The 19,333-nt window shown below is 45.7% G+C and overlaps 1 protein-coding gene across 1 annotated transcript in view; it reads right to left on the bottom strand.

Annotated features, from left to right (window-relative positions):
* MGAT5B (alpha-1,6-mannosylglycoprotein 6-beta-N-acetylglucosaminyltransferase B) overlaps positions 1 to 19,333 on the bottom strand; it is a 170,188-nt gene that overhangs the window by 90,904 nt on the left and 59,951 nt on the right. The window contains exon 3 of the mRNA XM_084646624.1: positions 15,011 to 15,155. Within this exon, the coding sequence (XP_084502750.1) occupies positions 15,011 to 15,155 (145 nt within the window). The remainder of the gene's footprint in view (positions 1 to 15,010; positions 15,156 to 19,333) is intronic.

Below are 19,333 nucleotides of genomic sequence, written 5' to 3'. Positions count from 1 at the left end.
TCTTCTCTTCTGCAGACTAAATAATCCCAGTTCCCTCAGCCTCTGCTCATAAGTCATGTGCTCCAGTCCCCTAGTCATTTTTGTTGCCCTCCGCTGGACTCTTTCCAATTTTTCCACATCCTTCTTGTACTGTGGGGCCCAAAATTGGACACAGTACTCCAGATGAGGCCTCACCAGTGCCAAATAGAGGGGAACGATCACATCCCTCGATCTGCTGACAATGCTCCTATTTATACAGCCCAAAATGCTATTAGCCTTCTTGGCCACAAGGGCACACTGTTGACTCATAAAAAGAAAAGGAGTACTTGTGGCACCTTAGAGACTAACCAATTTATTTGAACATAAGCTTTTGTGAGCTACAGCTCACTTCATCGGATACATTCAGTGGAAAATACAGTGAGGAGATTTATATACACACAGAACATGAAAAAATAGGTGATTCCAACAATTTCCATCCCACCATCAACCTCAGCCTGGACCAGTCCACACAAGAGCTAAACCCAAGGTTGTGAGTTCAATCCTTGAGGGGGCCATTTAGGGATCTGGGGCAAAAATTGGGGATTGGTCCTGCTTTGAGCAGGGGGTTGGACTAGATGACCTCCTGAGGTCCCTTCCAACCCTGATATTCTATGATTCTAAGAGATCCACTTCCTGGACACTACGGTGCTAATAAGCGATGGTCACATAAACATCACCCTATACCGGAAACCTACTGACGGCTATTCCTACCTACATGCCTCCAGCTTTCACCCAGACCACACCATAGACATGATCCATTGTCTACAGCCAAGCTCTATGATACAACTGCATTTGCTCCAACCCCTCAGACAGAGACAAACACCTACAAGATCTCTATCAAGCATTCTTACAACTACAATACCCACCTGCTGAAGTGAAGAAACAGATTGACAGAGCCAGAAGAGTACCCAGAAGTCACCTACTACAGGACAGGCCCAACAAAGAAAATAACAGAACGCCACAAGCCATCACCTTCAGCCCCCAACTAAAACCTCTCCAGCGCATCATCAAGGATCTACAACCTATCCTGAAGGACGACCCATCACTCTCACAGATCTTGGGAGACAGGCCAGTCCTTGCCTACAGACAGGCCCCCAACCTGAAGCAAATACTCACCAGCAACCACACACCACACAACAGAACCACTAACCCAGGAACCTATCCTTGCAACAAAGCCCATTGCCAACTGTGTCCACATATCTATTCAGGGGACACCATCATAGGGCCTAATCACATCAGCCACACTATCAGAGGCTCGTTCACCTGCGCATCTACCAATCTGATATATGCCAGCATCTGCCAGCAATGCCCCTCTGCCATATACATTGGTCAAACTGGACAGTCTCTATGTAAAAGAATAAATGGACACAAACCAGATGTCAAGAATTATAACATTCATAAACTAGTCGGAGAACACTTCAATCTCTCTGGTCACTCGATCTCTGACCTAAAAGTCGCAGTATTACAACAAAAAGACTTCAAAAACAGACTCCTACGAGAGATTGCTGAATTGGAATTAATTTGCCAACTGGATACAGTTAACTCAGGCTTGAATAGAGACTGGGAGTGGATGTGTCATTACACAAAGTAAAACTATTTCCCCATGTTTATTCCCCCCTCCCCCCACTGTTCCTCAGACGTTCTTGTTAACTGCTGGAAATGGCCCACCTTGATTATCACTACAAAAGGTTTTCTTTGCCCCTCCCACCCCCCTCCCACTCTCCTGCTGGTAATAGGTCATCTTAAGTGATCACTCTCCTTACAGTGTGTATGATAACACTCATTTTTTCATGTTCTGTGTGTATATAAATCTCCTCCCTGTATTTTCCACTGAATGCATCTGATGAAGTGAGCTGTAGCTCACGAAAGCTTATGCTCAAATAAATTGGTTAGTCTCTAAGGTGCCACAAGTACTCCTTTTCTTTTTGCGAATTCAGACTAACACAGCTGCTACTCTGAACACTGTTGACTCATATCCAGCTTCTTGTCCACTGTGACCCCGAGGTCCTTTTCTGCAGAACTGCTGCCGAGCTGCTCAGTCCCTCTTCTGTAGCGGTGCCTGGGATTCTTCCGTCCTGCACTTGTCCTTGTCGAACCTCATCAGATTTCTTTTGGCCCAGTCCTCTATTTGCTTATCTTCAATACTGCAGGAGTTAACATCTCAATATCTCCTACCTACACTGCATACGTGACACTATATGTGTGTCTGTAGATTCTGTGCTTTGTATGTGGCTAATCACCGTCAGCGCTAAATGCGTGTTCTTTGATACTGGCCTTCAAAGAAGAAACTGGGCTGCTCTTTGTATAAATTGCTGTGACTGGCTGTAAGGAACTCGCCCTTTGGTGGGAAGCAGGAGGGTTAATGGCCACAGCACAGATGCCTGATCTTATGCCAGGGGCCCCAGCCAGGAGATGAAGAATCAGTCAGAGCAAATTACTCTGTCCCCTGAGACTGTAAGAGTGGGGTCCTAAGAGCTTCTGGCTTTGGGGCTGACCTGGGAGAAAGTCGGCCCCATGGAAAGAGAGCAGTCTGCAGGATCCCATGATTAAGCCCAGTGCACTGTTCAGTTTGTACAGTGACCCTTGGCTAGGAGAATCTCTCCAGCCTCCATTCATTTGCTTCTACTTCACTCGGCCTTTGGCTTCCTTTGCCAGTTACATATTTTATATACATGTGGAATCCAGTGGCTGGAACCCATGAGACCAGATCTGACCCATGTGACACACCAGGGGAGGGTAGATTCAGGGAAGAGGGAAGGGATTCCAGTTGGAAACAGCACTGGTTTATACATACGGGAGGAAGGCAGAGAATTATCCCCTCCCTAAACTATCTCCTGGATTGCTATGATCAATAGCTCCCCAGCCTGGGGACGCCCCGCTCTCTGTCTTCCACACAGTACATTTTAGTGTGACTTGCATGATTATTTGCTAACTGCACTACAAGGCATTATCTCTGCCTCCGCCGGCAGCTTTGAGACATTTCTGTGGCTTTCTTCTGCCTCCCCTCCATGCTGGACATTTCACAAATCAGAGTCCAGCACTGGTCTCCAGTTTGTTAGCTGGGTGATGATGCTCAGACATCCAGGTGGGGCTGTCACGCTAAAGTGGTCTGAAATCAGAGGTATCTTATTGCTGACTGAAGGTTCGTTGGTGCCTGAGTCTCCTCTGACACTGGTGTAAATCAGAAGTGACACCACTGCACTCAAAGGAGTTATAGTGAGAGAAGATAGGACACTGGTATCCCATCACCCCAAGGCTTTCTATTCCCCTTATAAAGAAAAGGAGTACTTGTGGCACCTTAGAGACTAACCAATTTATTTGAGCATAAGCTTTCGTGAGCTACAGCTCACTTCCATCGGATGCATTCCCCTTATCTGACTTTTCCCCCCATTTCCCTGGTGCTCTCCTGACCCACTGCCTGCAGTTCAAACCTCCTGAGCCCAATGGGGTTTCTGCTCTGTGCCAGGGCCAGAGGAGGAGAATTCCTTGCCCAGCTTAGTTTGCAAACAACAGTTCTTCACTGGAAGGCAGCTCGGAGGTGTTCGTTTGTAAATTATCTGGGAAAATGTGACAAGCCCTGGCTCCAAAGGGCCAGAGTTGGCGCTTTGCCATGAAATGCTAATGTGTAGAGAGACCTAATTCATGCAGCCTTGTGATAAATGGGCTCCCAGCACACTGACAGTAGGGCTGAAAGCAAACAAAAATATAACCAGCGAGGGAGGACTATTAAGGAATTAGCCTGAGCAAACTGCATTGGAGGGGATGACCAGGAAGGCTGGGTACTGCAGCAACAATAGGAATAAGGGGAACCCAGGCATGGGTGGACAAATGATACTAATTCAACAAGATGAGCGCAAGTAAAGCCCAGATACCAGAATGACAGGTACCTTAGCGCAAGGCAGCCTGGTCTAATGTCTAGGGCATTAGATTGGGACTTGAGAGACCTGAATTCTATTCCAGACTCTGCTGTTAACTTGCTATGTGACCTTGGACTGCTCCCTTCCCCTCTTGGTGCCTGTTTCTCCTTCCAGCCTTTCCCTGTCTTGTCTATTTAGACTCTGAGCTCCTCGGGGTAGGACCATCTCTTATGATGAGTATGGGCAGTGCCCAGCACAGTGAGGTTCTGATCTGGGTTGGGGGCCTGTTAGTGCTACTGTAACACAAATGATTAGTGATCATATAAATACCTGTGCCAGTCACAGCCCTTCAGTCTCTCTAGGTAAAATGGGAATGAAATAACTATTTGTGCCTCCCCCAGGGCCCCAGTGTGATTCAACCCTTAGTACCCAGTAGTCAGAGGGAACAAGGAGGCTGAAACATGAGGTATTACCTTTCCTTTCCCTCCTTGAATGAGAGACTGATTTACCAACCATACCTAGGGGAAATCTCCCAGCCTAGAGGCCAGGGATATCCTCAGCTTTGTCTCCTTTTTTCCATCCCCACCCCTGGGTGGGTAAGTGGAATTCCAGATGCTAGAATTCTGATACAGTATTTCCCCTAACTAGGTTGTCTCAAGCACCATCTAGCTAACTCTGGGCAGTGTTTCTGCTGGAGAATAAGTGATATAAAATGGAAATGACAGTGGGAGCTGAAGGGAAATGACTGGCTCCCATGTAACCTGAGCCACATACATGTTTTCTTTCTTCCTCTTGACAGAATGAGCCTATAGACCTATAGGGCAGGAAAGAGACGGGGGGAGAACACTCACTGCTGCATTTTCTAGTGTCTGGCTTTGAACATCAAGCGATTTATTTATTGATACATGTATTTATTTTTGCTGTTACGCTAATGCAGGCCCTGGACTGTGTGCGTTCAAACCAAAGAGAGGGTTACCAAAATAACACCACCACGAAACGTGGGCCGCAGCCCACACTTGCTAGCCAACTTCATGTCTTAAGACAGCAGCTAAAGGATTCCTGCCACCAACTGAGCACTGTTCTGCTCCACCTCCATTGGAAGACGTTGAGTATGATTCTTCTCCACCTTTATCTTCAAGCAATTTTTGTCAGACCCTCCAACAGTCACTTAAGACAAGCTTCACTTAATGTGGTAGTTTACACAGCCCCTTTTCATCTGGGGATCACTATGCACGTTACAGCTCTTAAATGAACCACATGAAACCACCAAATGTAAATTACAGATGGGAAAACTGAGGCAGGGATTGGCCCATCCCAGTCACATATCAAGCTAGTGCCAGAACCAGGAGTAGAATATAGCAGCTCTGACTCACCAGCCCCATCATCTGAGGACCACAAAGCACTTTGCAACCATCAGAGAATCCACATAACACCATAGGGAGGTAAACTTGGGTGTAGCCAAGATATAGAGGGATATGCCCAAGGTCACACTCCAATTTAGGGCCAGAGCCCTGAATAGAACCCATTCTTGAGTCCTGCTTTAAAATGCTTTTTCACATTGCTTCACCCCGGTGCAGAAACAAGATCCTGAGGTAGCTGGAAATGATGATCAAAGCTTAGACATATATCGGGGAGAAGTAGCATCTGGCAGCATTGTCTCTAAAGCCAGACTATCAACGGCAACAATTTAGAAATTAATAGACCCAAGCTGGCAGGCAACTGGACACCCACTCAGTATCATTTTGTAAGACTTTAATTACAAGGGGAATCTGGAGTCATGTAACTATTACAGAAACAAATGCTTAAAGCGTGAGGAAATTAACTGAACTCTTGCAGTAATTAAGCCTCAAGATGAATCGTCATTAGCAAATAGTATCTTGCATGGGCCATCCATTGGGCGGGGGTGGTACCAAACAGTGATGTCCCCATATGCGCCATATCCAGAGGTGATGGTACAGCACTACCAGGCAATCAGCCTTCTTGACCTCATCTCTGTCACTTCCAAGGAGTCCCCACCCTCCGTGTGGCTCACAAAGCTGAATATAATTTCCAATGCAAGCTAATATTTCCCTCGCCCAGTAAATAAACTTTCCAGGATGCTTCCATAAGAAGTTTTGGTGATTTACGAGGGTTGCATTCAATTAACAAGGGTATTGAATTTTCTGCACTTGGCCAGCACACTTACTTGGAGTTGTTGTTTTATTATGAAATCCATTGCTTGCCTTTTATCTCTCTTTCTCCGACACACACAGACACACACTTTTTTTTTTGGCAACGGAAAATAAAGACAGCCATAAAAGATGGGAGGAGAGTTAGATGGACACAGAGTTTCACAAGATACAGGATAGAAGCCAAACTCCTGAGGCGGTGCACTCAGAGAGATCAAAAAGGGGATAGAGATGCAGCTAGCCCTGTACCTGTGATAGCCATTAAAAACTTTTCCCATAAAAGAGCCTATGGTAATTTTCAACAGAGTAGAGCTGTTCGCCTTGACGTCCTAGTAGAATTCCAGTGCAGGTAATTAATTACATTCTGTTCACTTAAATTCCCCTTGCAGTTTCTTCTGGAAAAGCCAGTCTTCCCACCCAAGAAACCCGGGTTGTGAAGTGTGGCTAGATATTCCATAAAGCATCTGGAGGTCACATTCTCATTCTTCTCCATGAAGGTGCTCTATAAATCTGAGGCTTTGTTATCTGAATTGGGATCCGGTTTCAAGTAGCTGAGAGCATTGTAAAAAGCAATGTTGATACAGTGGGATTGTGTGTTGCTGTTGTTCCCAGTTTTACAGCACTGGCTGAGAAATTGATGTGTCGGTATCGTTAACCAGAAATGCTAAAAAAAAAAAAAGCCCTTTGAAGTTAATACAATTTAATTGTATAATCTTTAACTGATACCTGAAAGATCAGTCAGTGGCGCTCACAGGGACAAGCAGCAGGCTAGAAAGGAAAGATTGCCTAGTGGTAACAGCACTAGCCATGGCTTGGGAGACAGGGTTCAAGTCCCAGCTCTGCCACAGACTTCCTGGGCAAGTCATTTAGGGAAACTGAGGCACAGGGAAACTATCTGTAAAATGGGGCTACTAGCACTCCCCTGCATCACAGGAGTGTTGTGAGGGTAAATAAATTAAAGCTTGTGAGGTGCTTTGTTACTTTGTAAGTACTGAAAGACAGATTAAGTGCACCAGGAAGTTTGCAGGGTGCTGAGATGGACTGAGTTTGAACAAAGAAAACTTGCCCATGAGAACATGCCTATAGAAGTGATAGGGCTGCAGAGAACTTCCTCGCCCACTGGCTAAACTAATTCCAGCCAATCCCAGATGTACCGCCTACTCTTTCCATGGGTGATGTTTTGGGAAGGATAAACGAAGGGAATTAAAAATCTTGGCATGTATAGCAGGTCCATATTCCCCTTTCAAAGCCGTCCTCAAGCATTTAAAAGACAAATACTAATGTGGCCACCGATGCTTGGGGAAAGCTGGCGGAGGCCTGAACGGAATGGAGAAGTGTAATCAGGAAGGAACTGGCCATCTCTGAAGAGAGCAGAGTTGGGAATCTCAGACTGAAAAAGGGTTGATTATGAGGACTCAAGCAAACTGGTCTCCCTTGCCCACCGCGATAACACTGTCTGATTCAGCAGAGAAAGGGGACAACTGAGAGAAGTCAGAGAGATGAGTCTGCATGGGACTATTTTTAATCTTGCTCACAGCTGCTCCTGCTATTTTGGCAGCGGGTCCTGCGGGATCCCAGTCCCACAGCAGGATCTATATTAGTCCCGCACAGGGCTCCACTGACAGGTCACAAGATACTCATCAGTAAGAAAAATGTATAGCAGACAACAAGCTGCCCAAAACCACTGTGCCTTGTAACGAGAATAATACTTTTTGCTTCTCTTGAACCTTCATGAGAGGATCTTAGATTTCTGCACAAATATCAAACCCCACAAGACCTCTGAGAGTGAGGGAAATATTCAGAAATACACGACTTCAGTAAAAAGACTATAGGTGTCTCAGAAATACTGAAGATTTTTTAAAGCTGAAGCAGAGCCGTTAATAGAACCCAGGAGTCCTGGCTCCTGCTTCCCTTCCCTAACCAGTAGGAAATACATTTGACTAGAATGCGGAGGGTGGGAGGAGAGGGACTTTCCCGTTTCTCTGGATCATCAGGTCTGCTCAGGGCAACCAAGTCAGGGGACCTGAAGGAGCTGCAGAGCTGAGAACTGCACAAAGTTTTGTAATTCTTGTTGTATTTAACCCCTGTCCTGCTTCAGACCAGCAGGACTTACTAGGGATGGACCTCTCAGAGACTCTTCCCAGGGGGAACACAGAGACCCAAAACAAAGAGAGAGCTTTAAAAAAATCCCTAAGGCAGTAAGCTGACAGTGATGCAGTATTCATTTCCATAAGGACAGTTTGTCCCACGTGCTCAGCCTGAAGTCAACAATCTGGATTCAAAGAACAGACAATAATAGAAATGAGGGAACTATGTGGGCCCCAGGTATACTGGGATGTGATTGCACTGAGTCATTCTAGCTGGCCTGCTTCCCCGTGCAGGCTATTGTGTGTGATAGTGAAGTGTGATATGTTATCACACAGCCTCATAGTGTGTTAGGGGTGCCCATGGGATTAAGTATTTGTGCTTCAGTTAAATGTTTTATTTGTGATGGTTCCATACTTGTATTTCTAGATTATATTTCTGTGTTTGCATTCAGATTTGCTGTAATGCTTCGGCTCCTTGTGTCTATTTGTATTTGGGTTTGTTTTCCTGGCCCATTTGAAACCCCCATGGACACATTCATGGTGCCGTTACAATACAGGCTCTGGTTTTCCACCATCCAGGAACCCAAACAGTAGGAGAAGGTCAGATCTTCCATTATTCCAGTCTCATAAATGGTTCTCTGAGGCAGTGAAATGCCCACGGGAAAACGTAAAGGCAAAGGTCTATAACACAACAACAAATATGCACCCAGGGGAACACAACTAGACATGCCCTGTGTGTGTAGCCTGAGGATACATTGCTCATGGACATTAGAGAGTAGCCCTGTCAAGAGGTGCAAAGGAAAATGATGATGGGTAAAAGAATATCAGACCGGTAAGGAGTATGACTGGCTGGTTGGGTGACCTTAGGGAAGCATATATTCTAAACATACTTAACAGAGCTGGTTGAAACTCAGAATTTCCGTTCTGCAGGAAACTCTGACATTCAAATCAGAATGAAATTTTTAAAAAATCTAAAATTTCACACACAATGACATTTTTGAAAATGTCTCGTTTAAGGTCAATCAAATCCACTTCAATAAAATCAAAGTGTTTCATTTCTATTTAAAATTTTTACACATTTTAATACTTTCTATATAATAAAAAATAAATTTCAAAACAAAAAATCAAAACATTCCATTTAGACCTTATCAAAATGCAAGAGAGAAATCTGATCCTCAAGTGTCTGAACTGTGCCAGCATTCCAGTCTTTCTCTGACACCAACACAAAGTATCAGTGGCCATCTTGAAATGTTATCATTGTATTTTTGAGCATCCATCCGTTAGGAGCTTTCCAACAGAGGTCACCAAAAGGTCATCAGATTTCAACCACTCAACTGCCCTTTTAAACTTAAAATCTTGAAATCTGATACCTATGCGTTATGGGTCTTAAATATGACCATCATAGGTCAACAAAAGGCCACCAGTCTTTCTAAGGGGACTGTGATTGTTCAAAAGCCATTTGAAGTGATCCTCTTAACGTTTTGCATGCTCTTTCCCAAGGGGCTCTAAATACAAGAAATATCCCTGAGTTGAAATGTGATATTTCTAACCTACATCATCAGGGCTAACAGTTTGCCAAAATGCCATTAATTTTTTCTCCTGGTTGTGAAGCCGCTGAGATGGAGATATGAAAGTCATCTGAAGTTACTGGTTCTATTCACCAGCTATTAGCCAAGAAAATCATCAAAGGTGAGCGAGCCTACCACATGTGCTGTCATGAATACTCATGTCCACCCCTAGAGTGGATTACTGTTGACACATGTGTATAGATGACAGGTAGTGCAGGTGGTTACACAACACTTTCCATTATATATAGATATAAACTACATTTTTTTAAAACGTTAAAACGACATTACTTAGGTTGCTTAAGCCAAGAGCTAAAAAGTCAGGAAATGCCAGACTTAAGGTTGTCCATGCAACTTTCATTAGATCCCCCTTGTGTGCATGCATTATGATACAGTCTTTAATTACATAATCATCGACTACTTTTTTCCACCAACACAATGGTCATAAAAGTTTTTATAACAGGAAATATTAAGCAACCTTAACATAGTACTTCTACACCCTCTATAACACAGATGTGTGTATTATCTTCATCTCCTGTTTCCAACATCAAGGTTGGGTAGGGCTGCCTTCTATTGGTTTCTTGTCTTAGGTACTTAGACTGCCAGCCACCTCCCATTTTACAGATGGGAAACTGAGGCAGAGAAAGGCTAAGCGACTTACCCAAGGTCACATAGGAACTCTGTAGCAGAGCAGGGACTTGAACTCAAGTCTTCCTCATCCTAGGGCCCTAACCACCATACCATCCTTCCTCACAAATCTGCATATAGACATGTAAATATAAATACAGGGATAGGTGTGTGTCTAGCTGTGTCATAAGAAATTAAATGATTATGAGACTGCTCTGAAGGTTTAACCGACACCCGATTTGAGATATCTGCATTGTTCACAGGTAGCAAAGTCATAACAGACTGTTGGAGGTTATCCCTCCCAGGCCACAGCACACCACCATGTATTTTATTTGCTACACAATTTAGAGAAAAGTTACTTACGGCTATGTCTACACGGCACGCTTCTTTCGGAGGCGTATTGGTATGTACTCGGGTAGCCCCCTACCACAGAGTTAAGTAACAGTGAGGAATGGCTCAGGCTAGTAGAGTACAGATATGCTTGAAGGGTGCGGGTACGTACCGAGTATATACCCTCCACAACTCTCTGCTTGTCCAAGCGGTACCTTCCCATTATGCTGCTACTTTTAGCAGAGTCGTGTCCCACTGCCTCTCTGCTTCTGGAACCTTCCCCCTGCACAGAGAAAGATTCCAGCAGTGGGGAAAGGCTCTGACAGGGACGGCAGTGGGCAAAGGCTCCAGCTGAGCCTTTCCCCACTGCCTTCCCCCTGCCAGGACTTGTTCTTGCAGCAGTGAAAGGCTCTGGGAGAGGGAGCTGCTGAAGCCTTTCCCCACTGCCTCCTCCCTGCCAGAGCCTTTCACTGACCCGTGGAGCAGTGGACGCAGCCTGCTTTTCACTGCGGCATGTCGCTACACGTACCCCGCACACCGCCACAAATGGGGTGTAGTGTAGATGTAGCCTCAGACATCTCTTTAGACATTAACATTTTTACAAGTGCTCTTTCTTAAATGTGTATGTTCAGGTTGCTTTAGTCACCATTTCTGCAGGCCTTCGAGTGACAGAAAAAATTAGTATTAATAAATGTTGAAGGCCTTTCAAAATGATGTGAAATGTCTTTTGAGTAAATCATCATGTCACGATTTGAAGGTCTGATGGCATCTCTCGAGTTGTCAGTGTGAAAATGGATGCAGAATATGGATCACTGGGGAGCAGGGAATGCCAGCTCTGCAATGGGATGTAGCAAGTGTTGCTAGTCCTGGCAGTATGCGTATATTTAATTTAAAACCCATTTCTGTTCCAAGGGTGAATGGGACCAGCTGCAGACCTCAGACTAGAATAAATGTCAGTCTCTACATTTTTTTTTCCTTCTTTGGGTGGGGGGATAGAGCCTGAAACTACAGAAGGATGGTCTCGTGGACAAGGCTCCAGGCAGGGACTCACGTGATCTGGGTTCAATATCTGACTCTACAGCAGACTCCTGTGTGGCCTTGAGTCCTTCAACTCTCATAAAACAGCGATAATAATGGAGTATCTCTAATGCCTATTTAGATTGTAATTTCTTCAGGGCAGGGACTGTCTGTAACTATGGGTTTGTACAGTGCCAATACGATTGCGTTTCTATCTTGGTTGAGACCTCTTGGAAATTACTGTAATACTGCTGCCACTATTACTAATTTTCTCATTTGGATTATAGGTGTATTGCTAGAGGGGAGAGGTTAGACAGCAGTTTTGGTGAACTGGTCAAAGGTGCAAAAAAAAAATGCAATTGATTCCATAGTGCCAGGGTTTATTTAATAGTCCAGTGGTTGATTCCAGAGTGGCAGAAATAAATGTGTTATATAGACATGTTGTATATGTGTGTATGTTTTCTCTCTTTCTCCATCAATATCCTCATACATGCTCATCTATCTATCTATATCTGCAGATCCAGATAGATCTCTTTTTAGTAACATTTAAGGTAGTGGGATTGTAATGAAAAGAACAGTTGAAAGGTATCAGTCTGTCATTGGGATTTGATGGGCGCCATTGGTCATGGCTGATTGCTGCCATTTCTCAAAGGGTTACTTCTTGCCTCTCTTCCTTGAAAGCCAGAAGGCGGCAGGAGGGGAGAGAGAGAGGAAAAGCCAGAGAGACTTTTAACCCAGAGGCAATAGCATCCAGGCAAAGCAGAGAAGGAAGAAGGGGGAAAAAAGCTGAGCAAACCTGCAATCTTCATAATACTCTGCCACTCAATTATTTGCTGCTAACTTAATCAAAGCTTAACTTCAAAGAAGTCAGCAGCCACATTCAGTAGGAACATGGCCTCAGTCTTATTTAAGAGCAGGGCTGGATTGTGGAACTGAAATGGAGCCAAGCACCAGGATCTTATGGGCCTCCTTACTCTTCCTAGTCTTAATAAGCTTTTAACCAGTGTGTTGTGAGCTCTGTGTGTGTATCTCTCTGGGAGGGGAAAGGCCAGGAAAGAGTGAGGAGAGATAACTCAGTGTTTCCACTGTAGGTGGGAAAAATAAGATAATGGTGAGGGAGGGCGAGTGGGCACCATGGCTTTAAACTCCACGTAGCTGGTGATAATCAGAGGCTTAGCTCCCTAAGGTGGCCTATGAGGAGCTGTATTACAGGCAGGGATTCAAATGTTTTCTGATTTCCTGTCTCCTCTCTTTCTTTCTCTTCTTTTCATCCCTACCCCTCCCCTTTCCAGGGCTCAGCAGCCTCTCTGAGGGCACATGGTCATGATTATTTATATTACCGCAAACGCCTAAAGGCGGAGTGAAGATCAGAACCCCGCTGTGCGAGGCACTGTACAAATACATCCTAAGAGGCAGTCTCTGCCCTGGAGAGCTCCCACTTTTAAAAGGGGTTAGTAAATAATGAATAGATGTTTTAAGAAATGACTATTCAACAATTAGACGTTGTTACACAGTCCAAACGATTGACAGGTGGTTTATAATCCTGGCTTATATCTATTTATAATGTCATCTGTCAACGTGCTTATAATGTTCTGTAACCCATGCTACTCGCGTCTGGAGGTTGCTTGTAATATCTATTAATCTTTCTTAAATGAAAGTTTAATATCAAGGGTGACCTATTTAAGAATGTTTCGTTCTTGCTTTTAAAATGTTAGTTTAAATTAGATGGGGGGAGCCTGATCCACAAAGCTGGGATCCGGAGGTGTTCCCCTCTAGGAGGGAGAATAATGGCTCAGTGGACAGGGTGCTAGTTTAGGACTTGGGAGAACTGGGTTCAATTCCTTACTTTGCCACAGGTTTCCTAGGTGACCTTGGCCAAGTCACGTAGCCTCTTTGCATCTCGGTTGTAAGAGAGGCTAACAGTACCTAATTTATATGGCCCTCATCTCCACCTTTAATGGACTTATCCTCACAGCACCCCTGTGAGACACAGCCTTGCTATTATCCCCATCGTAGAGTTGGGGAACTGAGGCACAGGGAGGCTAAGTGATGTGCCCAAGGTCACACACGAAGTCTGTGGCAGAGCACAGAATTTAATCCAGGTCTCTCAAGTCCTAAACTAGCCCCCTAACTCTGGGCCATCCTTCCTATTGTCCTACTTAATAGGAGTGTTGTGAAGATGAAGGCATTAAATGCACTCCACTACGACAGTGACAAGGGCCATAGAAGTATCATAGACAGGGAGTCTGTTCTGGGTTCAGCTCTAGTTTAAATAAAGGCGGCGGGGGGGTCACAAAATTCACAACAGTTTAATGGAATCCCAAATTGACTGAGAGACAGACAGACAGACAGACAGAAAGACACACAGACAGAGTTCTAACAGTTTCACAGTACCCCAGACCACATGGGCTCTGCCATTGCTGCTCACAGCAGCCCTGCCTGCTGTTCCTGACACCATGCAGGGATGGCTTTCACGTGGATTCAATGGCACGCACAGAAAGCATGCAACCAAGGGTGAAAAAACAGGCACCCATACACTTCTTCTGGCCCAGTGCGGAGGGGAGGCCCTAGGAGAAGGGGTTTGAAATCGAGCCCACCCTGCACTCACCCCACTGTGGCAGCTCCTGTCCCACAGGGCTGGGTCTGGCTTCCCGCTCCCGGCATTGCAAGCTGGCACGTGAGCGCACCGCGCCACTCAGGTTTGGCCTGGCTGCCCCTCCATCGTGACAGACGGATGGCTGGGCCAAACTTGGGTGGTGCTGCAAGCCCATACAGCAGGTCGCAATGCCTCATGAGACAGGAGTAACCCTGAGGGGGGAGTGTGAGGTGGGCTTGCTTTGCAGCCCAGAACCCTCCGGGAACCCCCTCCACACCAGGCTGGGATTAGGGCTGCAGAGCCAGGGGAGAGGGTGCTGATATGGAGGTCAGTGCTTTAGTATAGTGAACCCACTGAATCAGGAGGCTACATTCGTCCAGCACCAGGTAGTGGTAATGTCTCATTCACGTGGTTACGTCCTGGGAGCAGTAGCTCTGCACCTGAGAAATGATTCCAGTTCGAGAGACTCAGGCAAGGAACACGCTTTTACTGGGGATGTGCTGAGCCTCCACAAAAGAACAGCAGCTCGGCTAGTAGCAGCAGCATCCCCTAGCTCTCATTGTCTGGATCCTGCAAAGTACTGAGCACACCCCGCTCTCACGGACACCCAGCATGCTGGAGGGCACCCAGCATCTTGCAGGGATCAGACCTTTCAGTGTGGGATCCTCTCTTGTAAACGAAGCCGGGTGGGTTTGGAGGAAGGGGTACTTTGATCCCAAACGGCACCATTCCCGCTGCCACTGACCTGTCCGGAGAAAAACGTGCCTCCTCCCCTTTCCGGGAGTCAGTGCTATTCTCCAGCCTGGCTAGTACGTCCATCCTCTTCACCATCATCTCCAGCATGTCACTCATCTTCCGCAGCACCCCTCTGGACTCCAGCACGCCCATCACTGCAGTCACACAAAGAGCAAGAAAGAGGCTAGAGCAGGGCTTAGGGCTCAGGGGAACATAGTCATTTGTTTTGTCAAGATGGGAAGGAGCGGGTCAGCGACGGTGAAAGTGATGGATTGTCAGCACTCGCCTGGGCCAGGGAGAGGGTGAGATGATGACATAAAAGCTTCCCTAAACATCCCTGCCCATGCATCTCAATCCTGGCCCACAGCAACCCTGGCTATTCCTAGTCTGGGACCCACAGCTCTGCCAGTCATGACTGCATTCCCCTACCCTCTTCTCTTCCATACCTAGGCTCTCCACCCACAGCCCTGCCAGTGTACTTCAATCCTGGCCCACAGCATCCCTGGCTATTGCAGCCCTGGGTTACAACACTAGAAACGCACCTCAGCAGTCAGATATCAGGTCTCCAAATCTGTACCATCCCACTGCTATTTGACTAGTGTGCACTGAAGGGCTATGGCGTTTTATAGATATAAGCCTGGATTCATATGTAATTTGGTCACAAGTACAATGAGTTTGGTGGTCTCAGTCTAGATGACGTGTATTCATCTTGCAAAGCCAGGACACAGCTCGACCTAATGGGCTGTCTTTACTCATGTGCACCAAGAGATGCTGTTTCCTAGAATAATCAAGCAGACGGCGTGGAGGGCAGGGATGGAGGGGGCTGGAACTCAGGTTCTGCTTTGCTCAGGGGCGCCAGTCTCTACACAGAAATGCATCTGCCTCTTCCATGTAGCTGTTTGGAATTTTGACTTGGCAAAACCCCACTCAGAGGACAGGCAGACAGGTCCAGATGGGTCACCTTGGATGGAGCATTCCACCATACAGCCCTTGGCAAACTCCTAGAGATTGCTCCTTGTGCTTGGCTTAATACAGTATTGACATCAGTGAGTCCCAGGTGGTTTCAGCACCTCATAGAATCAGGCGCAGCTGGGACAGTCAGCTGGTGTCTCATGGAGGCAAGTTCTGTGGGAATGTTTATGATTGATATCTATTGCTCCTACTCTGGAATGATTTGAAGTATATTTTGTCAAACAAAAACAGCCCAAGGGTAAAATTTTCCCATGGACCTAAGTGACTTAGGGACCTAAATGCCATTTTCAAAAGTGACTTATGGCCAGATTCACAAAGGGATTTAGGCACCTGAAGAGGCATGCAGGCACCTAGTAGGATTTTCAAAAATGCCTAAGCAGGTTAAGGACCTAACTTCCAAGGGAAGTTTCCCAGTGGATCGAATGGGAGTTGGGGCCTACCTTGCCTAGGCATTTTTGAGCATCCTGCTAGGTTCCTATCTGCATCTTTAGACACCTAGGTACCTTTAAACATCTGGCCCTTAGGAGCCGATGTCCAAATCATATCCAATGGACTTAGGCTCCTAAGTCACTTTTGAACAGGAACATAAGAACATAAGAACATCCATACTGGGTCAGACCAAAGGTCCATCTACCCCAGTATCCTGTCTTCCGACAGTGGTCAATGCCAGGTGCCCCAGAGGGAATGAACAGAACAGATAACCATCAAATGATCCATCCCCTGTGGTCTATTCCCTGCTTTTGGCAAACAGAAACTAGGGACACCATCCCTGCCCATCCTGGCTAATAGCCATTGATAGACCTATCCTCCATGAATTTATCTAGTTCTTTTTTGAACCCTGTTATAGTCTTGGCCTTCACAACATCCTCTGGCAAGGAGTTCCACAGGTCGACTGTGCATTGTGTGAAAAAATACTTCCTTTTGTTTGTTTTAAACCTGCTGACTATTAATTTCATTTGGTGGCCCCTAGTTCTTATGTTATGAGAAGGAGTAAATAACATTTCCTTATTTACTTTCTCCACATCAGTCATGATTTTATAGACCTCTATGATATCCCCCCTTAGTCGTCACTTTTCCAAGCTGAAAAGCCCCAGTCTTATTAATCTCTCCTCATACGGCGGCCGTTCCATACCCTAACCATTTTTGTTGCCCTTTTCTGAACCTTTTCCAAGTCCAATATATCTTTTTTGAGGGGGGGTGACCACATCTGCACAAGTATTCAAGGTGTGGAATTTAGGGTTCTAAGTCACATAGGTGTTTTTGAAAATTTTGCCCCAACTGTCCATCCAGCCCAACAGCAATCTGTCTTGGAAGCTCTAAGGGAAGCCATAACCCTTCCCTCCAAAACCAGCCCTATCTGAACATCACCTCAGTGAGCAATGCTATGTTATTGTATAAGGGAGAATTTCTTTCTAACCCAAGCTGGAGTTCAGCTGGTGGGATTGGCAGCCCTTGTGACTGCAGAGTCTATTCTCATGCATATAAAATATATATATAAATGTCTAGCTCTTTGAAAAATATATCACCATGTTATTTCCTCGCTAGTATCCTGCAGCAGTGAGTTCCACTGATTTCTCAGGCATTTCCTTTTATCCCTTTTAACTGTGCTGGTTCTTATAACTTCACAGAGTCCTCCCTTCTTCTTGTAGAAATGGGCAGAACAAATAGGATATTTTTTTTTAGATCCACCAGGCAAGGGGCCAAAGCTCCCTATTTCCAGCCTTGTCCTCTCACCTTTTAGTGACCTGCAGCCCCTATTATGGAGCCAGTGGTAGGGAAATAAGTTCCTATCTCATCTCACTTCAGTTCACTCTAGGCTGGTTAAAAAAACCCACTCAAACAACCCTAACTAATCTTGTTCAGTTTATCTCCTCTATTCCACACCTGTGCACACTTTAAAAGGTACCACACATTTCATTAACTGAGCAGCAGGAGGCTAACCGCGGATGCTGGGTACATAAGTAGTACATTGGGCATCATGGATGGATATTTAAGTTACGCACATCTTGTCCCTTTGAGATGCAAACCTGGGATCTGGATTTTGAACAACCCAGAGCTCCAGGCTATGGGGGAGGGGGATCTTCTGAGCTGGGATTTTGGTTGGTGTCTGGGCTTCAGCATTGTTCAGACTTCTCCCTCCGCCCCTATCGTCTACAAAAATCACCCCTTGGTGTCTACTGCACACGCCTTGTGCCTGTCACGTCTCACATGCACTCATATTACTGGCAATAGCATGTCAGTGCTGCCAGCCCTGCGGAGCCTGTTCGGGTCAGGAAGAGCAATGATGTCAGGCTGCCTACAGGACGGGTGACCAATGTGCAGGCCAAGGGTCAGGATACGTCCTGCAGCAGCTCGCTGTCTTTAACCGCAGGGAGAGGACATCACTAAACAAGGCAGCCTTTACTGCTGGTAAGGTCAAACAACAAACAAATTCCGTTCATCAAGGGGGGACAAAGCCCAGCCTGCACCCGTGTGCTCAATTTTATTGTCAAATGATAGGCATGTAGATGTATATGGATGTTAGGATAGCTGCGACCTTGCCATAGCTGCTCCAGTGTTGCAAAGACCTTCCCCATGCTTTTTTCTGACTCATGCATCAGCCACAAGATCACCCGCTTCCATCACCTGAGGTTAAGGAGAATTTTTCTAGCAGTGGGTAAGCAGTAGGCTTACTGGGGCTAATTAGTAGACGGACATGATCATACACACTAGGATGTTGCAAGGGCATCATTTGCTATGGGGAAAGGGGGCAGTTGCTCCCCCAGACCTTGGTGTGCCACCCAGACCTTTCATTGGTTTATATGCTCCGCTTCTCCCCTGCCACCAACTTTGCAGGACATAATAATATGATCCCATATAACATTCTATTTGCTGACATAGTTTTGCCCTCTCCCCATTCCTCCTGGGATGGCATGTCACATGATGCTGACAGATTTGGAAGTCAATGATCAGGACTAAGAAGAGGGCGTTCATAAGTCATTTTTCTGAACATCAACACTCTTTAAAGAGTCATATTGATACAACAGATAATAACTGTGAAAGAGCCATCACCATCAGCAGGCTGTAGACAGTAATCTGCACTGTATGAAACCTCGACAGATCCACTTGATAAAATGTTTGCTCCAAAACAGCCCAGTGAGTACATGACACTGTAAAAAGTCCTTAAAGGGGATTTACAAGATAACCCTCACCAGCCATTTTAAAGCTGTTACTGAGCCCTGATACTCACCCCGAGACATGTCATGTACCTTTGACTGAGATTTTGTGCATTTACACACCATTTTATGATAGCCTTTAAAAAAAAAATCAGACCCAGAAAAAGCAAACAAGTAACTCGGAAAAATAATTTCTATCTCATGTG

This window comes from Lepidochelys olivacea (genome assembly GCF_965140295.1).
Source record: "Lepidochelys olivacea isolate rLepOli2 genome assembly, chromosome: 14".
NCBI classification, from domain to species: domain Eukaryota; kingdom Metazoa; phylum Chordata; order Testudines; family Cheloniidae; genus Lepidochelys; species Lepidochelys olivacea.
This window is presented reverse-complemented; position numbering and strand designations above follow the sequence as displayed.